This window comes from Cervus elaphus, chromosome 17 (assembly GCF_910594005.1).
Source record: "Cervus elaphus chromosome 17, mCerEla1.1, whole genome shotgun sequence".
Taxonomy (NCBI): Eukaryota; Metazoa; Chordata; class Mammalia; order Artiodactyla; family Cervidae; genus Cervus; species Cervus elaphus.
In genome coordinates this window covers 30,449,641-30,468,001 of record NC_057831.1, presented here as the reverse complement: position 1 = coordinate 30,468,001, position 18,361 = coordinate 30,449,641, and the positions used below count along the sequence as shown (strand labels likewise).

General features: G+C 41.9%; 1 protein-coding gene across 2 annotated transcripts in view; it reads right to left on the bottom strand.

Moving 5' to 3' along the window:
• The window catches only part of UNC5C (unc-5 netrin receptor C), a 403,063-nt gene that overhangs the window by 17,131 nt on the left and 367,571 nt on the right, over positions 1 to 18,361 (bottom strand). For both annotated transcript variants that reach the window (XM_043871228.1, XM_043871229.1), the window contains 2 exons: positions 15,425 to 15,593; positions 10,919 to 11,152 (listed from right to left, as the gene is read on the bottom strand). In XM_043871228.1, coding sequence (XP_043727163.1) covers positions 10,919 to 11,152; positions 15,425 to 15,593 — 403 coding nt within the window. The remainder of the gene's footprint in view (positions 1 to 10,918; positions 11,153 to 15,424; positions 15,594 to 18,361) is intronic.

Genomic DNA, 18,361 nt, shown 5'->3' with positions numbered 1-18,361 from the left:
GCTCTGCCTGCTGCTCCCGCAGCTGCTGTGGCCACGGACGCCTGGTCTGAGCTGCCACTTCCAGCTGCCCGGTCCAGCCGGTTTGTGACACCCTTAAAGAAAACGCTTCAGGGCAGCGCTCAAGGAAGTGGCCATGTTGCTCATCTACCTCTGGGCTTATTTCTAAGGAAAAGTTGGTCTCACATATCTGTGTATTAGGGATAACTTTATAGGTTGTTCTAAAACTTCTGGAGCCATCTTGTATTTCTTTTCACCCTTGAACATTTAGTTTCTTGTTTGCTGCAATAATAAATTACTATAAGCTTAGTATTTAAGGGCTTCCCTGGTGGCTTAGACAGTGAAGAGTCCACTTGCAATGTAGGATACCCGGGTTTGATCTCTGAGGTTGGGAAGATCCCTTGGAGGAGGGCATAGCTACCGCCCCCACCTTCCCTCCCCCAGTATTCTTGCCAGAATTCCATGGACAGAGCAGCCTGGCGGGCTATAGTCCATGGGGTTGCAAAGAGTTGGACATGACTGAGCAGCTAAGACTTTCACTAGTGACCTAAATAACACAAATTGTTTCCTTACATTTCTGTGGGCCCGAAGTCTGAGGCAGGTCCCGCTGCAATAAAATCAATGTGGTGGTAAGGCTGCTTGCATTTCTGGAAGCTCTATGGAAGAATTTGCTTTTTTGTCTTTTCCATCTTCCAGAGTTGCCCACATTCTTTGGCTTATGGTCCCCTTCCTCCTCCTTCAAAGCCAGCAATGGCATATCTCTGCTCCTTCTTCCAGGGTCATGTCTCCCTTTGACCATAGCTGGAAAAGGTTCCCCACTTTTAGCCACTCAGTAATTAGATCAGACCCATCCTGATAATTTAGGCTAATCTCCCCATCTCTGGGTCTGTACTTAGAACAATACTTGTAATGTCTCCTTTGCCACCTAAGGTAACACCCTCACAGGTTCTGAACCTTCCATCTTCCACAACTTATACTTCCTCTTCTCTCTTTCCTCCCCCTCTCTCAAACATAAATTCCACTTTGCAGGTCATTTCAGTAACTTGGAGTTACCAAGTTAACTTGGAGACACCAAAAAGAAACTGGTCCCTAAGTAGCTGACCAACCACCCTGCTACCAAACCTGACACTCACACACAATTAGATCACAATTACAGTTAATATCTTCTCTGAGCCATTATCTTCAAAATGCCATTATAATCTAAATGCCCACCTAGGGACAATTAACATTATCAAGTGACTATTTTGTGCCAGGAAACTTAAGGGAGTCTCCTTGACTCCCTTAAGGGTCCCTGATACAGACCGAGTGACATACCACAGAGGTCAAATTCCGTGACCAGGTGATGAGGGGTGGGACCAGTCATGTGAGTCAGCCTGACTTAAGCTTTCTTTTGACCCTACACTTCCTTCCACACACCAAGCAGAGAAAACACACTTGTTGTCATTATCTAATGCATGTATTACATGGACGAATTGGAAAATTAAAGATTTACCAAGCATGGCCATACCCATCAGAGCAAGACCCAGTTTTCCCCACAGCCAGTCCCTCCCATCAGGAAGCTTGTACAAGCCTCTTATCCTCATGCATCAGAGAACAGACAAAAGAAGCAAGAACTACATTCCCACAGCCTCCAGAATGAAAACCACAATCACAGAAAGCTAACCAAAATGATCACATGGATCACAGCCTTGTGTAACTCAATGAGGCTATAAGCCATGCCATTCAGGGCCACCCAAGACGGATGGGTTATGGCAGAGAGTGGACAGAACGTGGTCCACTGGAGAAGGGAATGGCAAACCACTTCAGTATTCTTGCTTCAAGAACCCTATGAACAGTATGAAAAGGCAAAAGATATGACACTGGAAGATAAGCCCCCCAGGTTGGTAGGTGTCCAATATGCAACTGGGGAAGAGCAGAGAAATAGCTCCAGAAAAAATGATGTGCCTGGTGGTGAAAGTAAAGTCCAATGCTATTAAAAAAACAATATTGCATAGAAACCTGGAATTTTAGGTCCCCTGAATCAAGGTAAATGGGACGTGGTCAAGCAAGAGTTGGCAAGAGTGAACATCAACATGTTAGGAATCAGTGAACTAAAATAGATAAGAATAGGCAAATTTAATTCAGATGACCATTATATCTACTACTGTGGGCAAGAATCCCTTAGAAGAAATGGAGTAGCCCTCATAGTCAACAAGAGTCCAAAATGTAGTACTTGGATGCAGTCTCAAAAATGACAGAATGATCCTGGTTCGTTTCCCAGCAAACCATTCAACATCATAGTAATCCAAGTCTGTGCCCCATCCACTAATACCAAAGAAGCTGAACTTGAACAATTCTATGAAGTTATATCATCTTCTAGAACTAACACCCTAAAGAGATAACCTTTTCATAACAGAGGATTAGAATGCAAAAGTAGGCAGTCAAGAGATACCTGGAGTAACAGGTAAGTTTGGCCTTGGAGTACAAAATGAAGCAGGGCAAAGGCTCACAGAGTTTTGCCAAGAGAATGTTCTGGTCATAGCAAAACCCTCTTCCAACAACACAAGAGATGATTCTACACATGGACATCACCAGATGGTCAGTACTGAAAGCAGATTGATTGTGTTTTTGCTGCCAAAGATGGAGAAACTCTATACAGTCAGTAAAAATAAGACCTGGAGCTGACTATGGCTCAAATTATCAACCCCTCATTGCAAAATACAGGCTTATATTGAAGAAAGTAGGGAACACCACTAGACCATTGAGGTATGACTAAAATAAACTCCCTTATTATACAGTGGAGGTGACCAGTAGATTCAAGGGATGAGATCTGGTAGATAGAATGCCTGAAGAACGATGGATGGAGGTTCGTAACATTGTATAGGAGGTGGTGACCAAAACCATCTTCAAGAAAAAGAAATGCAAGAAGGCAAAGTAGTTGTAAGAAGAGGCCTTAATAATAGCTGAGAAAGAAAAAGAAGCAAAAGGCATAGGAAAAAGGGAAAGATATACCTAACTGAATGAATGATATACCTAAGAGAATACCAAGGAGAGATAAGAAAGCCTTCTTAAGTGAACAATGCAAAGAAATAGAAGAAAACAACACAATGGGAAACACTAGAGATCTCTTCAAGAGATACCAAGGAAACATTTCATGCAAAAGAAAGAAAGTGAAGTCACTCAGTGTCTGACTCTTTGCAACCCCATAGACTGTAGCCTACTAGGCTCCTCCATCCATGGAATTTTCCAGGCAAGAGTACTGGAGTGGGTTGCCATTTCCTTCTCCAGAGGATCTTCCCGACCCAGGGATCAAACCTTGGTCTCCAGCACTGGAGGCAGACACTTTACCATCTGAGCCACCAGGGAAGCCATTTCATGCAAAGATGGGCACAATAAGGACAGAAATGGCAAGGACCTATCAGAAGCAAAAGAGATTTAGAAGGGGTGACAAGAATACACAGAAGAACTATAAGAATGACCCAGATAACCACAATGGTGTGGTCACTCACCTAGAGCCTGACATGCTGGAGTGTGAAGTCAAGTGGAACTTAGGAAGCAGTACTACAAAGCTAGTGGAGGTGATGGAATTCCAGCTAAGCTTTTTCAAATTCTAAAAGATAATGCTGTTAAAGTGCTGCACTCAATATGTCAGCAAATTTGGAAAACTCAGCAGTGGTCACAGAGCTGGATATGATCAGTTTTCATTCCAATCCCAAAGAAAGGCAATGCCAAAGAATGTTCAAACTGCCATACAATTGCACTCATTTCACCTGCTAGCAAGGAAATACTCAATATCCCTCAAGCTAGGCTTCAACGGTACATGAACCAAGAACTTCCAGATGTATAAACAGGATTTAGAAGAGGCAGAGGAACCAGAGATCAAATTTCCAATGTCTGTAGGATCATAGAAAAAGCAAGAGAATTCCAGAAAAAGATCTACTTTTACTTCATTTACTATGTTAAAGCCTTTGGCTGTGTGGATTACAATAAACTGTGAAAAATTCTTAAAGAGATGAGAATATCAGACCACCTTACCTGTCTCCTGAGAAAGTTATATGCAGGCCAAGTAGCAACAGTTAGAAAAGGACATGAAACAACAGACTGATTCAAAATTGGGAAAGGAGTATATCAAGGCTGTGTATTGTCACCCTGCTTATTTAACTTCTATGCAGAGTACATCATGTGAAATGCTGGGCTGGATTAATCACCAGCTGAAATCAAGATTCCCAGGAAGAATATCAACAACCTCAGATATGCATGTGATACCACTCTAATGGCAGAAAGCGAAGTGAAACTAAAGAGCCTTTTGATGAGGGTGAAAGAGAAGAGTGAAAAAGCTGGCTTTAAATTCAACATTCAGAAAACTAAGATCATGGCATCTGGTCCCATCACTTCATGGCAGATAGATGGGGAAAAAGGGGATACAGTGGCAAATTTTAATTTCTTAGGGTCCAAAATCAATGTGAATGGTGATTGCAGCCATGAAATTAAAAGATGCTTACTCCTTGGAAGAAAAGCCATGACAAACCTAGACCATGTATTAAAAGGAAGGGACATCACTTTGCTGACAAAGGTCCGTATAGTTAAAGCTATGGATTGTCCAGTAATCATGTAGGAATGTAAGAGTTGGACCATAAAGAAGACTGAGCACCCCTGAAGAACTGATGCTTTCGAGTTGTGGTGCTGGAGAAGACTCTTAAGAGGCCCCTGGACAGCAAAGAGATCAAACTAGTCGATCCTAAAGAAAATTAGTCCTGAATATTCACTGGAAGGACTGATGCTGAAGCTTCAATGATTTGGCCACCTGATGTGAAAAGCCAACTCATTGGAAAAGATCCTGACAGTGGGAAAGACTGAGGGCAAGAGGAGAAGGGGAAGACAGAGGAAGAGATGGTTGGATGGTATCACTGACTCAATGGACATGAGTTAGAGCAAACTCCGGGAGACAGTGAAGGACAAGGAAGTCTGGCATGTGGCAGTCCTTGGGGCTGGAAAGAGTCAGACACAGCTTAGCAGCTGAACAACATGTCCCAATATATTAATTTCAGAGAACATGGTCCTGAAAATATGAAATGTAGGTCACACTAGTTTTAAGGTGGTTGGAGGGAAGTGAATGAAAAGATATGGCTAATGGGGCCAACCCAATGGAGGGCCAGCCTTCGTTGGCCCAGAAGAGGCAAGGGTGAGGTGTTCTGGGTTCAGCAGGGTCACATCTGGTCATGGAGGGGACATCAGAGCATCAGTGAGGAAGCACCAGGTGGCAGGATGAAATAAAATCTTTTAACGGCTACCTCTGACTATCTTATGACTGCCCTGAGAAACTGAGGGTCACACAATTATCAACTAGATTTCCGACTTTCATTTTCAGTGTTTCTTTCATTTTTCTCTTATCTTTTCACATAATATGATCTTTCACAGAGTTACTGTGTTACAGCCTGGATTAGGGTATGTGATTACTGAAGTAATACAAAGACAACTCTCTTCCATGACAAATGACCACATAAAGCATGGTACACATCATTTGGATCATATCGCATATACATTTGTCAGAAATTCAATTTACATGATTGTATGTATGATACATGAGACTGCCCATATTATATGCAAATAACTCCCTTTTAGGTTCAGAGTTTTTTATAAACCTCTTTATTAGGAAAGGACAGTCAGAATCGCACTCCTAGGATAGTGGGACAGAAATCACTTACGTTGACACTGATGTATGTTTCTCCCTGTAGTGTTTTTAAACTTACCCCTATATAACCTTGCTCCCTATTAACTTCTGGTCTATTTATATTAGGATTTAAGCCTTTGAAAAAATGAAAGGAAAATACCAATATTGCTCTAATCACCTAAAGAGAAGGCAAAGAGAAAAGCTGTGACATACCCAACTCAATCTTTTCAATAGATGTGACCTCTCTATTTGGGAACAGAAGTGGTCCTAAACTGTTCTCACAATTCTTAGCACCTTCATATCTGTACATGAACTCGGCTCCCACACTGCTCCCACTTGTCCTTCCAGCACATGAATGGGGAGAAAAAAACAAACAAACACCATCTGAAAGGTACATAAAAGAATTCCACCATCTCCCAGCAGCCTTGACTTTTACTCCAACAGTCTCTGCCAGCATTCTAATTCAATATTAATATTTCCATGTTGCGAAGTACAGCTTTTAAGTTTGAGGTGACCAGTTTTGCTCCCAGGTTTTAACAAAACTCAGGGAAACTGTCATAAAAGCTGCCAAATTCAAAGAGGTGGGTGGGAAGATGAAAGAATGCATCAGGGCTGCGGAGACAGACTGATGTGGGGTTTCCTTTTACTTCTTCCCCTTCCACATGGACAGTGTGACAAAGAGTGAGAATTAATATTCCCAGCATGTTCAGATAGAAACACTGGGCTGGTCTTTCTCTAACAGCTCCCCAAACTGTGTAGTTCCAACCCCTAAGAATGAGTGCTGCGTTGGGCTCCCCTCTCAGCTACTTGTCCAACCCTCTGTGAGGATTTCTGCAATTCAGAAAGACTTCCCAGTCCACAGCAGTAACTCTAAGAAAATATCAAGTCTGGGGAGACCCACCTCCAGGCATCGCTTGCTAAGCTGGAGACAGAGGTGGTGGAGAAGTTGGATTAAAGTCCAAATAAGAAAGTAGAGTTCTTTTCCATCAGAGCTCAAACTAGTTGAGAAGAGGTTGAAAGAAAAGGTCTGCAAAGTAAAGAACAGCAGCTGAGGGAGTGTCCCTTGGCTGATACCATAGGCGTTAGGTCACAGCAACCATGAAGGAGCTGTGGTACTGCCAGGAATTTGGGAAGAGTGGAGAGGCTTGGAAGAAATATGTGAAATCTCATGAGTCAAGGAGAGATACAGGAAAGGACTGTGCAGAAGCAAGAGAGCTATAGCTTAGGGCAGATGTCTTGAGGGTATAATATACTCAATCAGAAATTTATAATTTATTTTAGAGAAACTCAATAGCCTGGAAGCAGAACTGGAGGGCCTGTTCAGTGGAGGTCATCTGTAGCCATGGAAATTAGAAAAACCTGCAGCAGCTTTAGATGGCAAAAGATTTCTGAGTGGAAGTGAGCTCCCTGGAGATACGGGTAAGAGCAGATGAATGTTCGTGGAGCAGGAGACCAGGGAAGGTTGAGGCAGGTCTTTCTTCAAAACAGAGAGCAGCTTACGTGTACCTTGTGGAAGAGAGATGCAAGGTTGGATGCTTTCACTGGTGGGGATCTTGGCTGGTGGAGACTGCAGTTCCTACTGTGGATGAAGAGCACCCACACTGGAGGATAGGCAGTGCAGAATGACAGGAATGTTAGTAGAATACAGTTGAGCAAAAGAACTATGAATATGAGATGACCCTGAATTTAAGAGGATGAGGGAATAAAAGGAGTGGAAAGAAAGAGCACGTGGCAGGTACTGCTAGGATGGAAATTTGTACTGAGGAACTGACTTGGGTAATGAATCACGGAGTAACAGATTAAAGAATAATAAACAGAAAAGCCCACCCAGGAGTAGATCAATGCCCCAGAAATAGTCAGTGGTATGAGAAGTACTGAAACTTTCCCTCTTGGCCTCTTGGTTAGTTAGGGGTGTGGTCTTTACTGTAGAGACTGTGGGAGACACATATTAGTTGGGAGATCCAGTTACAGGTAATGTGAGCAGGTGAACGTATGGGTGAGAAACTAATTTGAGGATATAGGAAAGTTTGCCCTCAGTAGAATTAAAGTGCCTGAAAGACCTCAGACATTGTTTAGTACAGTAGTTTATAACCTTAGTTGCACAGTATAATAACACAGACAGTGCTCAAACAAACAAAAACCAAACTCAGTATCTACACGGATCAGATCAGAACCTTTGGGCTGGAACCCTGAAACAAGTCCTTTTTTAAAAAGTCTCCCAACTGACTCCTATGTGTGCTGGATAGAGAACTACTACTTAGGATTTGGGATGAATATGGGTGAGGAGTGGGGTGGATCTCAAGGAGGAGGTATTTGGAGGGGTGACACAAAAGACAGTATTTACAGATAACAGCGATGAGAGGATCAGGGAGACGGGAGGGAGGCTGGGGGGAACATGGGCAGGCAATGTGCCAAGAAAGCAGAAGTTTGGTAATGAAGGGCCTTTCCGAGTTAATGGGCCCCAAAGTTCCACTTCGAGCATGAGCATAAGGCAGTTTTGGCAGGGCTGAACTAACACTCTCTTTGGTGTGCTGGGTTACCTGTAACTAGGATTTTGGCACTTCTGCATTGTTTAAAGTCCATGAGGTGCAAGAAAACCTTATTCATTATTTACCTTTCTTTCAGGCTAAGTGCTGGATCCCCTGATGCTGAGAATTTATAAATGTCTAATTGGAAAGCACTGACCATAATATAAACTCCTCTTGGGTTGTTTTTACTTCTTAAACCTGTTTGTCAGTCTCTCTTAGTGTTGACCATTTGCATCTCTTCTAATTATCGTAATAAAAATTATTTTATGAGATCTAACTTTTTTTTTGCAAGGATTTGTGTATGTCTGTCGAGAAGAAAGGTCGAGTGCCCGAGTATGAAAATTACTTGTGTGAATATAAAACATGTGTATCAGATATTTCAGATATGGTGTAGATCTTCTATGGATGCTTTTTGCAATGATTTTTCTTTGAATTACTAAAAAAAAGTTGCCTTAATCAGACCCCGTGGATTGCCTACACACACACAGTTTTTCCTAAGAAGGATTTATACCTAGGATGATTTCTATCCTGACTGCGCCTTGGAAGTATCACAATCACAAAGAATATAAAAGAAATAACCTCAAGCTTTACACAAGAGCTGTGTGTTCACATCATTTAACATCAGGAACTCCTATAGGCTAAACCATCAAAAACATATCCAGGGACCAACTGTGGTTCCTCTCCTCAGGGACACAACCTGCAACACTCAGTTTTCGTGACCTAGAAGTACTCTCTGGATGGAAATTCCAGAAGGAAATGCCCTGAATTTCAGGAAAAAATCTCTCTTCCCGGGGCTTTCTAGATGCATCTTTGTTCCACTTCTCCACTTCCTCCTTATGTAGCTCCTCTTTGGCTGTCCCATGTCTCCCTTGCAAAGGCCGGGCTCCCCCAGGCCCTGGGCTCTAGGGTGTGGCTCTCTGAGCCGCCCACTTGAGGAGTGAAGAGCCCAAACGGCCACCAGCTGCCCGGGCATGAAGCCTGCTCTTCCCACCTGATAATGTGACTGAGAGCAGCTTACTTCACCTTTCTATGCCTTGGAGTGCACAGCTGTAAAACAGGGACAGTGGGGCCCCACAGGTTGTTGTGAAGCTTCAGTGGGTTAATAAAAGGTACGTAGGGACTGCCCTGGTGGTCCACTGGCTAAGGCTCTGAGCTCCCAATGCAGGGGCCCTGGTTCCATCCCTGGTCAGGGAACTAGATCCCACATGCCACAACTAAGGGTTCACATGCAGCAACTAAAGGCTCTGCATGCTGCATCTAGGACCTGGCATGGCCAAATAAATAAAAAGCTATAAGAAAAGGTACTTAGAATCTTGTGCAGCACATTGGAAATTCTCAGTAATGTTTCTTATCTCTGTTTTCTCTCTCTACTCTCCCTTGATATTCTTCCCAATCATCACGGATGACAAATATCAATGCTGTATGGTTGGTTCCCCAAACTCCCAGGATCTGCTCTTGGCTTGAGAGTCACACCTATATTTCTAACTGTTCATTGGGCATCTTGGTCCTGGTGTCTAATCCGTGCTCTGATTCAATATACCCAAGGCAAAGCCACCACATCACGACTCCAGAGCTACCCACCCCCGACTCTGCTACTATTATTTAGAGGCAGACCTGACCTTCTGCTCCACCCATTCAGGGTTCCTAGTCTTCAGGGACTGCAAGAATTACTTATTAGGACTTTTCCTACCTGTTTCCCTTCTTCTCACTCCTCTGTCTTCACCCCAGCTCTATCACGCTTTTCTTAGCTTGACTCTTATCTTTCCACTGACATCAGACTAATATTTCTAATATATATTTACAGTCATGTCTACCTTCTATTTACATCTCTCCAGTGATTCTTCATTAACTCAAGAAATGGAACCTCCACGCCTCTCTCTGATCCTCAAGGTCCCTCTGAATAAGACGCCTATCTATCAATTTTGGCTTTCTGGAAATGAGATGCTGTGTAGAGTCTGTATTTACTGTTCCCTCTGTTCATGCTGTTCCCTTCACCCAGAATCTTGTGTTTCTTCCCCATTATTGATGGTCAAATCCTAGCTTCCTATAGGGCCAACCTCAAATGTTAGCTCCTTTTCAGATTTCCTCAAAATAATATGATGCCTCCTTCTCCTGAATTCCCATAAAACTTTGCATTCACTTATGGCATATATCACACTCTGATTTGCCTCCAAGTCCTTGGCATACTTCTTTTCCCTCTCCTTCTAGATCATAATGTCTTCGGAGGCACTCACTAGATCCTTTAAAGCTTCAAATGGGAGAAAATGAATGGCAGTAATAGCACCAGGAATTAAGCCCATTTATTTTATAAAGCAGAAGCCTGTTGTCAAATGCTAACCCTCTTCCACACAGTCCTCATAAAAAGAATGGGAAGGCATATAATGAAGCAGCACACAAGAGGAACATAGAGTGTGAGCAATTATGCCAGCTCCTTTTATAGGAAGAACACAGCTGAGATAAACATGGAAGCAGGTTATTTACCATCCATGCGTCTCATTGCCAAATTCTTCCACTTCTAAATTTTTCATTAAAAGAAATCAAGGAAGGTAAACAAAAGTAGCCCTTGGGAGGCGTCAGCAGAATGGAAACGGCGTATTTATCAGCAGGGCCTCAGAGAAACGCCTAATTTGTTCTTGTAGCTGCATCTCTGGGGGCCAAACACGTGTGCTCACGCACTTGGTGAACGTACACACACACCCCATCTCTAGGTGCGAGGTGCGCGGACCAGGCTGGGGCTACCTACCTTCAGGGCGTCCTGAGTGTCGTCCAGACAGTACACTCGGAGGCTGTACTCCAGCGAGGAGCAGCAGAGGGGCCCGAAGAGGGCCAGCTTCAGGCGCTTGGCGGCTGCTTTGGTGGTGGACTGCCCGACCAGGGCGTAGGTGCCGAGGTTCTCGGAGAGGAGGTGGCAGGCCTCCGCGTCCAGCTGAATGTAGCACGGGGTGGTGAAGTTTTCCTCGCCAACGACCACCACGTCCTGCGGGACAAGAAGGAAGGGGCGGTGGCTGAGCCTCTGATGGCCATGATGGTGGCCAGTGGAGGTGCAAAGAGCAGGGCCTTTACCCCTGAGTTTTGATTATTCCCTTTCCTGCTCTTTTTTCTTTCTCTGACTTTACTCTACTTTTATTTCCATTCTTCACCATTCTCTCCCTTACTTTGTTTGCCTGATAACATGCTTTATTTAGAAGACCTTCATTTAGCCTTTTTTGATCTTTCAAGAATCTCCGTTCTGGGGTCTATCTAAAATTCCAAAAGAAATTTACATTATCCTTTGAACTTCAGTATATTTGAATTGATTTTCTGTTCCTGACCATTTGCTTTAATCTCTAAATTGCTAATTTAATCCAAAAGTACTCTTTTAGTTTGATGTGATTTCAGCATGGTAGTTTTTCCCCTAAAAATTTAGGGGTTTGAAAAGAATTTTTACTATACTATCTATGGTGAAACAGATCACCAGCCCAGGTGGGATGCATGAGACAAGTGCTCCGGCCTGGTGCACTGGGAAGACCCAGAGGAATCGGGTGGAGAGGGAGGTGGGAGGGGGGATCGGGATTGGGAATACATGTAAATCCATGGCTGATTCATATCAATGTATGACAAAACCCACTGGAAAAAAAAAAAAGAAAAAGAAAAAGAAAAAAAAAAATAGTAAGCTAGGAAAAAAAAAAAAAAGAATTTTTAAAAAATAATTAGGAAAATTAAAGAATTATGCAATACCATTCTACTGAGTTCTCCCAAACTCACTTATCAATTACTTTTCCAAAGTGGTATACTGCCTTTACCTCATAATCTGGGCTCTTGGACTTTGCAAAAAGCACAGTATGGCAAACTCTATGCATTTGACACATGTTATTTTTCATGTAAGCCTTTAAGCAGTCTTTTAGATTTTTAATATTTAGCAAGAAATAAAGACAAGTGGAACTGATAACTATATTAACCGGGTTTTGATTTAACCAAATGACTCCGGCCACAGAAACCATCTGAAAGACCAAGCACAGAATCCATAAAACAAGGGTCACAATTCCATGGTAGAAAGGTAACAGGACTGTGTGAAGCAGACAGAAAATAATAGGGAACGGTAGAGACTGCGGTGAAGCAGAGCACAAGCCAATTTAAAGAGCTCAGTGTCCACTTGCCTTTAGTCACCGCGGCCACGCAGGAATGGGCTCTCAGCACTTTAACTGTAAGCATTTTTGCTGTAGGCATTTTTGCCTGGTAATTAATGGGTGGTAAAGCTGGTTTGCCATAAAAGGTGAAATAGTAAAAAATAAAAGACATTAACAAAAATAATAAAACATGAAAACATCAATAACAAAAAGACTTTATTTTGAAATAAAAAATATTTTAAAACATTTGAAATGTGTGGGGATTCATGACAATACTGTACAAATAACTTGTTTTTATTTTGAGGGTTATACACATGCCCCTGTCTTCAATATCTTTCAATCCTAGTATTATTCATATTTTTTGCTTGTTCATGCATCTCCTTATCTGGCATTTCACTTTCCTTTTGCAAAAATTTCTTCCTAATTAAGAGAAGTATGTTTCCAAATACTAGGATGCATATTTATAATTGAGCTTTATATTGTGCTGTAAACGTCTCTATACCATTGCTTGTTCTTGGTTTACATTCTCACATGTCCCATGACAGATGTTCCAAAGTTCTACGAGAAAAGTGGGCTCAACTCTGTGCCTTTTCAGCCCTTGGCCTCTTTCAGATTTATGAAATATAGAAATGTGAGTACGTGTTAGTGGAGAGATGAAACCAAGCTGTCAACTTTGGTTTGAGGTTGACCAAAGAGGTGACCAAACTCTCACACCAAACTGTCCACCGGGTGTTTTATCTTTTACACCAAAATTGTCTTATGACCAATTAGTTACGTGGCAAAAATGCTTGCGGTAATAAAGATGTCTATGTCAAAGATGCTTACAGTGAAAGCACCAGGTACAGCGGGGGTTCAGGGCTAGGCAGGACGCAGCCTTTAACTTTTCAAGAGAAGTTGGAAGTTCAGATTTTGTTTTTTGAAATCGTCCAACTTTTAATTCACTCAAATTTAAAAGAGAATTTCATGTGGGAGGAATGAAACCATGTGAGGGCACAACTCAGCCTCTGCATTAGGCTACTTATTCTCTGCAGAGGCAGCAACCAGGTTACTTTGCTTCCTACCGTATCTATGTGGGCCTGGCTCATGGTGAGCAAATGGTTATTTATCAAAAACATGAACAAATGTTTCATCATATATTGAGTCCCCAGGGCTTGTCACAGCTTTGAAAGTTGCCACCTCAGATGGCTATTTATTAGTTAGGCCTTGCAACATCATCTGAACTACACCATGACTTGTGTTTTAATAGCATTCATGAAATCATTTCTTCAGCTGAACCCATACCTAAAGATGAAGCTCTAACTGAACTAAAAAGGAGAGAAAGGGACTCAGCACCTCTAGGCTTATTTCAGCTCCAAAAGGACACCTGGAAAAAAGCTGCTTTCTTCAGCAGGGCAAGGACAAGCCTTGAGTGTCATTTCCTGATGGCATGTTACAGAAAGCCTCCCAGAAGAAATGGCAGAGGACGAATGCTCCCTGTTCCCGTCACAAATATAATTACAGTCTTTTCATAAGGATTTCCCTCTTCTAGTCTTCATAGCTCTTTCTTTTCTTTTCCTCTTATCATTATTGTTATTGCTATTATCACTCAAATCCAGAAATACGGTATTATGGTAATAGGTGGAGAATCATGCCAACAAAGTAGGATCCCTCGAGATTAAGACTTTGGTATGTTTCTGAGAGAAATCATTTAAACTTAAATGGAACTGAAGTTAGACCTGGTCAAGTCCAGTCTTAACATTAAGTATAGCCCTAGACTTTAATCCAGGTCCTCTTGCCAGGAGCGGTGCTCATGTGACCAAGAAGAGTGTACATCCATAGAGAGGACATTCCAGATAATCCCAGGGATGCCTGCCATGTTTCTATCTCTACTATTATTTTTTCCTAAAATATTAGGAGTTGAGTCATAATGTTATTTTTTTTCCCTATAGTTTTCTTTCCCAAAAGAAAAGTACTGTAAGTAATCACAAAATACACACAACATGTGCCGTGTGCTGGGCTTAGTCACTCAGTCATGTCTAACTCTTTGCAACCTTATGGACTATAGCCCGCCAGGCTCCTCTGTCTATGGGATTCTCCAGGCAAGAATACTGGAGTGGGTTGCTATGCCCTCCTCCAGGGGATCTTCCCAACCCAGTGATCGAGCCAAGGCCTTCCGCATTGCAGGTGGATTCTTTACCCTCTGAGCCACAAGGGAAGCCCACACACAACATGCATATTGGATAATTCTCTTGTAAAGACTACACAAATCACTTGGGTATTTGGTATAAAATCTTCATGGTAAATATAACAAATCCTTTTGCACTTAATTTCAGGTTTAACTGCAGGGTTCTGATGGAAACAGCAGGATCTGTTTAAGGTGCTGCCCTTAAGAAGTTCCAATGGCCGCAGCTACAGACAGCCAAGGTGCTACACATAGTCTTCATTGTATCGGAGCTTAGGGTACACACTTCCTGCTTTCCCAGGTTAAATTCAGACCTACATTTCCTGGACTTGTTGGCAAGTAAGTCCTAACATTTTCTGACCCAGGTGCAATGTTTCTCTTCCTGACAATTAAAACACACACACACTAACACACACACACACACAGGTTTCCCTGGCGACTCAGATGGTAAAAAATCTGCCTGCAATGTGGCAGACCCACGTTCAACCTGGTGGGGAAGATCTCCTGGAGAAGCGAGCACCCATTCCAGTATTCTTGCCTGGACAGTTCCATAGACAGAGGGGTCTGGTCAGCTACAGTCTCTGGGATCACAAACAGTCAGACACAACCGAGTGACTAACACTTTCACTTTCATATCTATATATATACTATGTGTGTATATATATATTTCCCTTCCCAAGATAGTATGTATATTCAAAAGGGACTTATGTAAGACTCGTAAGTGCACTTGCCTATGAGTTAGCTACTGACTGGCCATCATTTTCTTTGTGCTTACCAGTCAGTAGACAAAGCACTCAGGAGCCAGTGTCTGACTGTCTGTCTCCCCATCTCCCCTTCCCTTTCACTATCCCTTCCTCTGTCTCACTCTTTCTCTCGAGTATAAGCTAAAATTCCACCCATGTTTTGCTTTAAAAACAAAAGCCTTCCCATGGTAGCCTTGCTTGTCCGCATGAACGGCACCTTCATCCCCACAGAGGCTCACCTCCCACTGGCCCTGCGCTGCCTGGTTCTTGAGCTGTATCTTCCAGTCCTCGGTGCTGGGATCTGCACAGTGATGCATAGTGAGGATGACGGGCCGGGTCAGCAGGGCTCCTGGGGGCCCACAGCTCACCACAGGGGTCAAGAGAGTCTGAGAGTCCTCCATGGGCGGCCTAGGAGGGGAGCAGAGATCGCATGGTGACAGTTCTCTGGTATTCAGCTACTATGTACTCACTGAGATTTCAGATCTAAAGTTGCACACATAGTTTCCTCTTGGAGGTTTTACTGCTGGAGGGTGGATGGTGGGTTGAGGCAGAATTAAGTAAGAAGACATGCATTTCATACCAAGACTTTGATCTTGTAAGACTTGAGGTCTTTCTGATAATAGTGAATCTGCCTGCATCTCTTTGATCCTTTCCTTCAGACACAGGTCTGCCTTTGGTAATTTCCTCTAAATTCATGTACAGATACTTTCAGGATGGAATGGGGTGGAACAGAGTCCTTATGAAGTTACATAAGCATTTTTTTTCTGATAATACTTGCCAGTGGTTTCATAGAGTTTTAGATACTTTTGTGTTTTTATGACCTAACTTGAAAAACACTTCAAAAAAATCACTTTAGAATAAGGATACCCTAGAGCTAAACTTCTTCCAAATGACTTTCAGAAATAATTCAGGCTAGTATACCAGATTCATTTTTTCAAATATGACCAAGGAAGAACAGAGCACTGTATTTCTATAGCAATTTAAATGGATATTTCTCTACATGTATACTTCATACATGTTGGCTCAGTGGTACAGAATCCGCCTGCGATGCAAAAGACCCGGGTTTGATCCCTGGGTCAGGAAGATCCCCTGGAGAAGGAAATGGCAACCCATTCCAGTATTCTTGCCTGTAGAATCACATGGACAGAGAAGCCTGGCAAGCTACAGTCCATGGGATCGCAAAGAGAAGGACACAAATGAGCCACTGAACAACAATAATAAGTCATACTCTGAGAATTTGGGCAGAATGAACTTCAAAGATTCAAATTCTTTAAGTTTATGTTTCTTTTTCCTTTTTAAATTGCCTTATTCTTTCCCTAATAAGACTGTAATTAACAGGTAATGAATAAATTAACTTAAACTGTCAGTTGGTATGTGAGGACAGAGCTCCAAGGTGTTGAGTGGACTGCCCAAGCCTCACAACTAACAAGGGCTCGTGCTGGGACTAAAACCAATGCCTTTGCAAAAACGACACTCAAAACTATGCTGTCAGAATAGCCTGACTTAAGAAATCCTGGGCTCACAGAAGTTTAGAGGAGGAAGGACCCTCAGGGTCAACAAGCACAGAGCTTTCTCTAACAACATGCTGACGTTTGGTTGGCAGTGAGGGGTCACCTTATCTATTTCTCAACTCAAATTTACAAAAAAATTCTTACTTGGAATGAATACAACGTGCCTTCCTGACACATCTCTCCACATATCCTTGACCTGCTTTCTCTCCACTTTGACATTAAAGAGGCTCTCAAGCATTTAGAGATTTTTATATCTCTAAAAATCTTCTTTCAGACCAAACTTCCTCAATTTTTGCAACTTCAGCTAGAAAAGCATGGTTTCCAGATCTCTCTCCATAATTCCATCTTTCTTTTCAGAGAGATGTCTGTGACCTTCACTGTCTTCACCAGAGTGAGGCATCGTGAAATGAAAGTAAGACCATCTCCCTGTGGTGTCCATGCAAGAGTGGTTCCAAGGACCTCCCCCCACCGCAGACATCAAAATCCCTGGATGTTCAAGTTCCTTACATAAAAGGGCATAGTATTATATTAAATGGCATATAACCATTATATAAAAATTATATAACTACTACAAAATTTCTTTAACCATTTATAACCAAAATTATATAACAATTACATAAAATGATTATAACCTATGCACACCCTCTCACATACTTTAAATCATCTCTAGATTATTTATCATACCTAATACAATGTAAATGCTATGCAAATAGTTGCCAGTGTACTGAAAATTCAAATTTTGCTTTTTGGAACTTCCTGGAAAAATTTTTTTTTTCCCAAATATTATTGATCCAAAGTTGGCTGAATCTGTAGACACAGAACTCATGGATAGAGGGCTGACTGTACTTAAATATACAGTATAGCAGACTACTGCTTTCTTTGTTTTGGAATGACAGTGAAGCCTGCTGGGCTACAGTCCATGGGGTCACAGGAGTCAGACATGACTTGGAGACTAAACTACCATCACCATGTACTTATATCAATGCCTCACAAAATTGTTGCTTTAGATTATTCTCAATCAATTATTTATAAATATTATTTAGCAGACTTGAGTTAGATGCGAAGAGAGAGATAATATGGTTAAGCATGTCCTTCATAAAAGGAGGCAATGACACCCTAAGAAGGTTAAGTAATTTGTTAAAGCTAACCACTCTGTACTCTTAACATGAAAGGCTCTTAGGCTGTCTGTGGTTATAGCAATGGCTTTTGAACCTATACAGAGAAATTTATATTTAGCCATCTAATTTTACTTTAATTGTTTTAGGAAATTTTTCAGGGTCATCTATTTCTTAATGCTATGTTTTTCCTCCATATATTGGCTACCTCTTCTAGTCTTTTATCTTCCATAAATTTGATGTAACTGCCATTTATGGTCTCATTGCAGTCATTGATAACATTGTAATATAAGAACAGGGCAAAGACAGAAACCTTTTCAAGGACACTACTTGAAACCTCTCTCTAGTCTGACATCAATACTTTGAGTTACTTAGTTCAGTCAAATATAAACCCATTAAAAATGTATACTGTCCAGTTCATATCTTTCCATTTCATTCACATGGATATTACAAGGGTCATATCAAATTTCTTTACAAATTGCATCAGCCACTTGAACTGGATTTTCCTCTAGTCTTTATCTATGGTTAATATATTCAATACTATGTAACC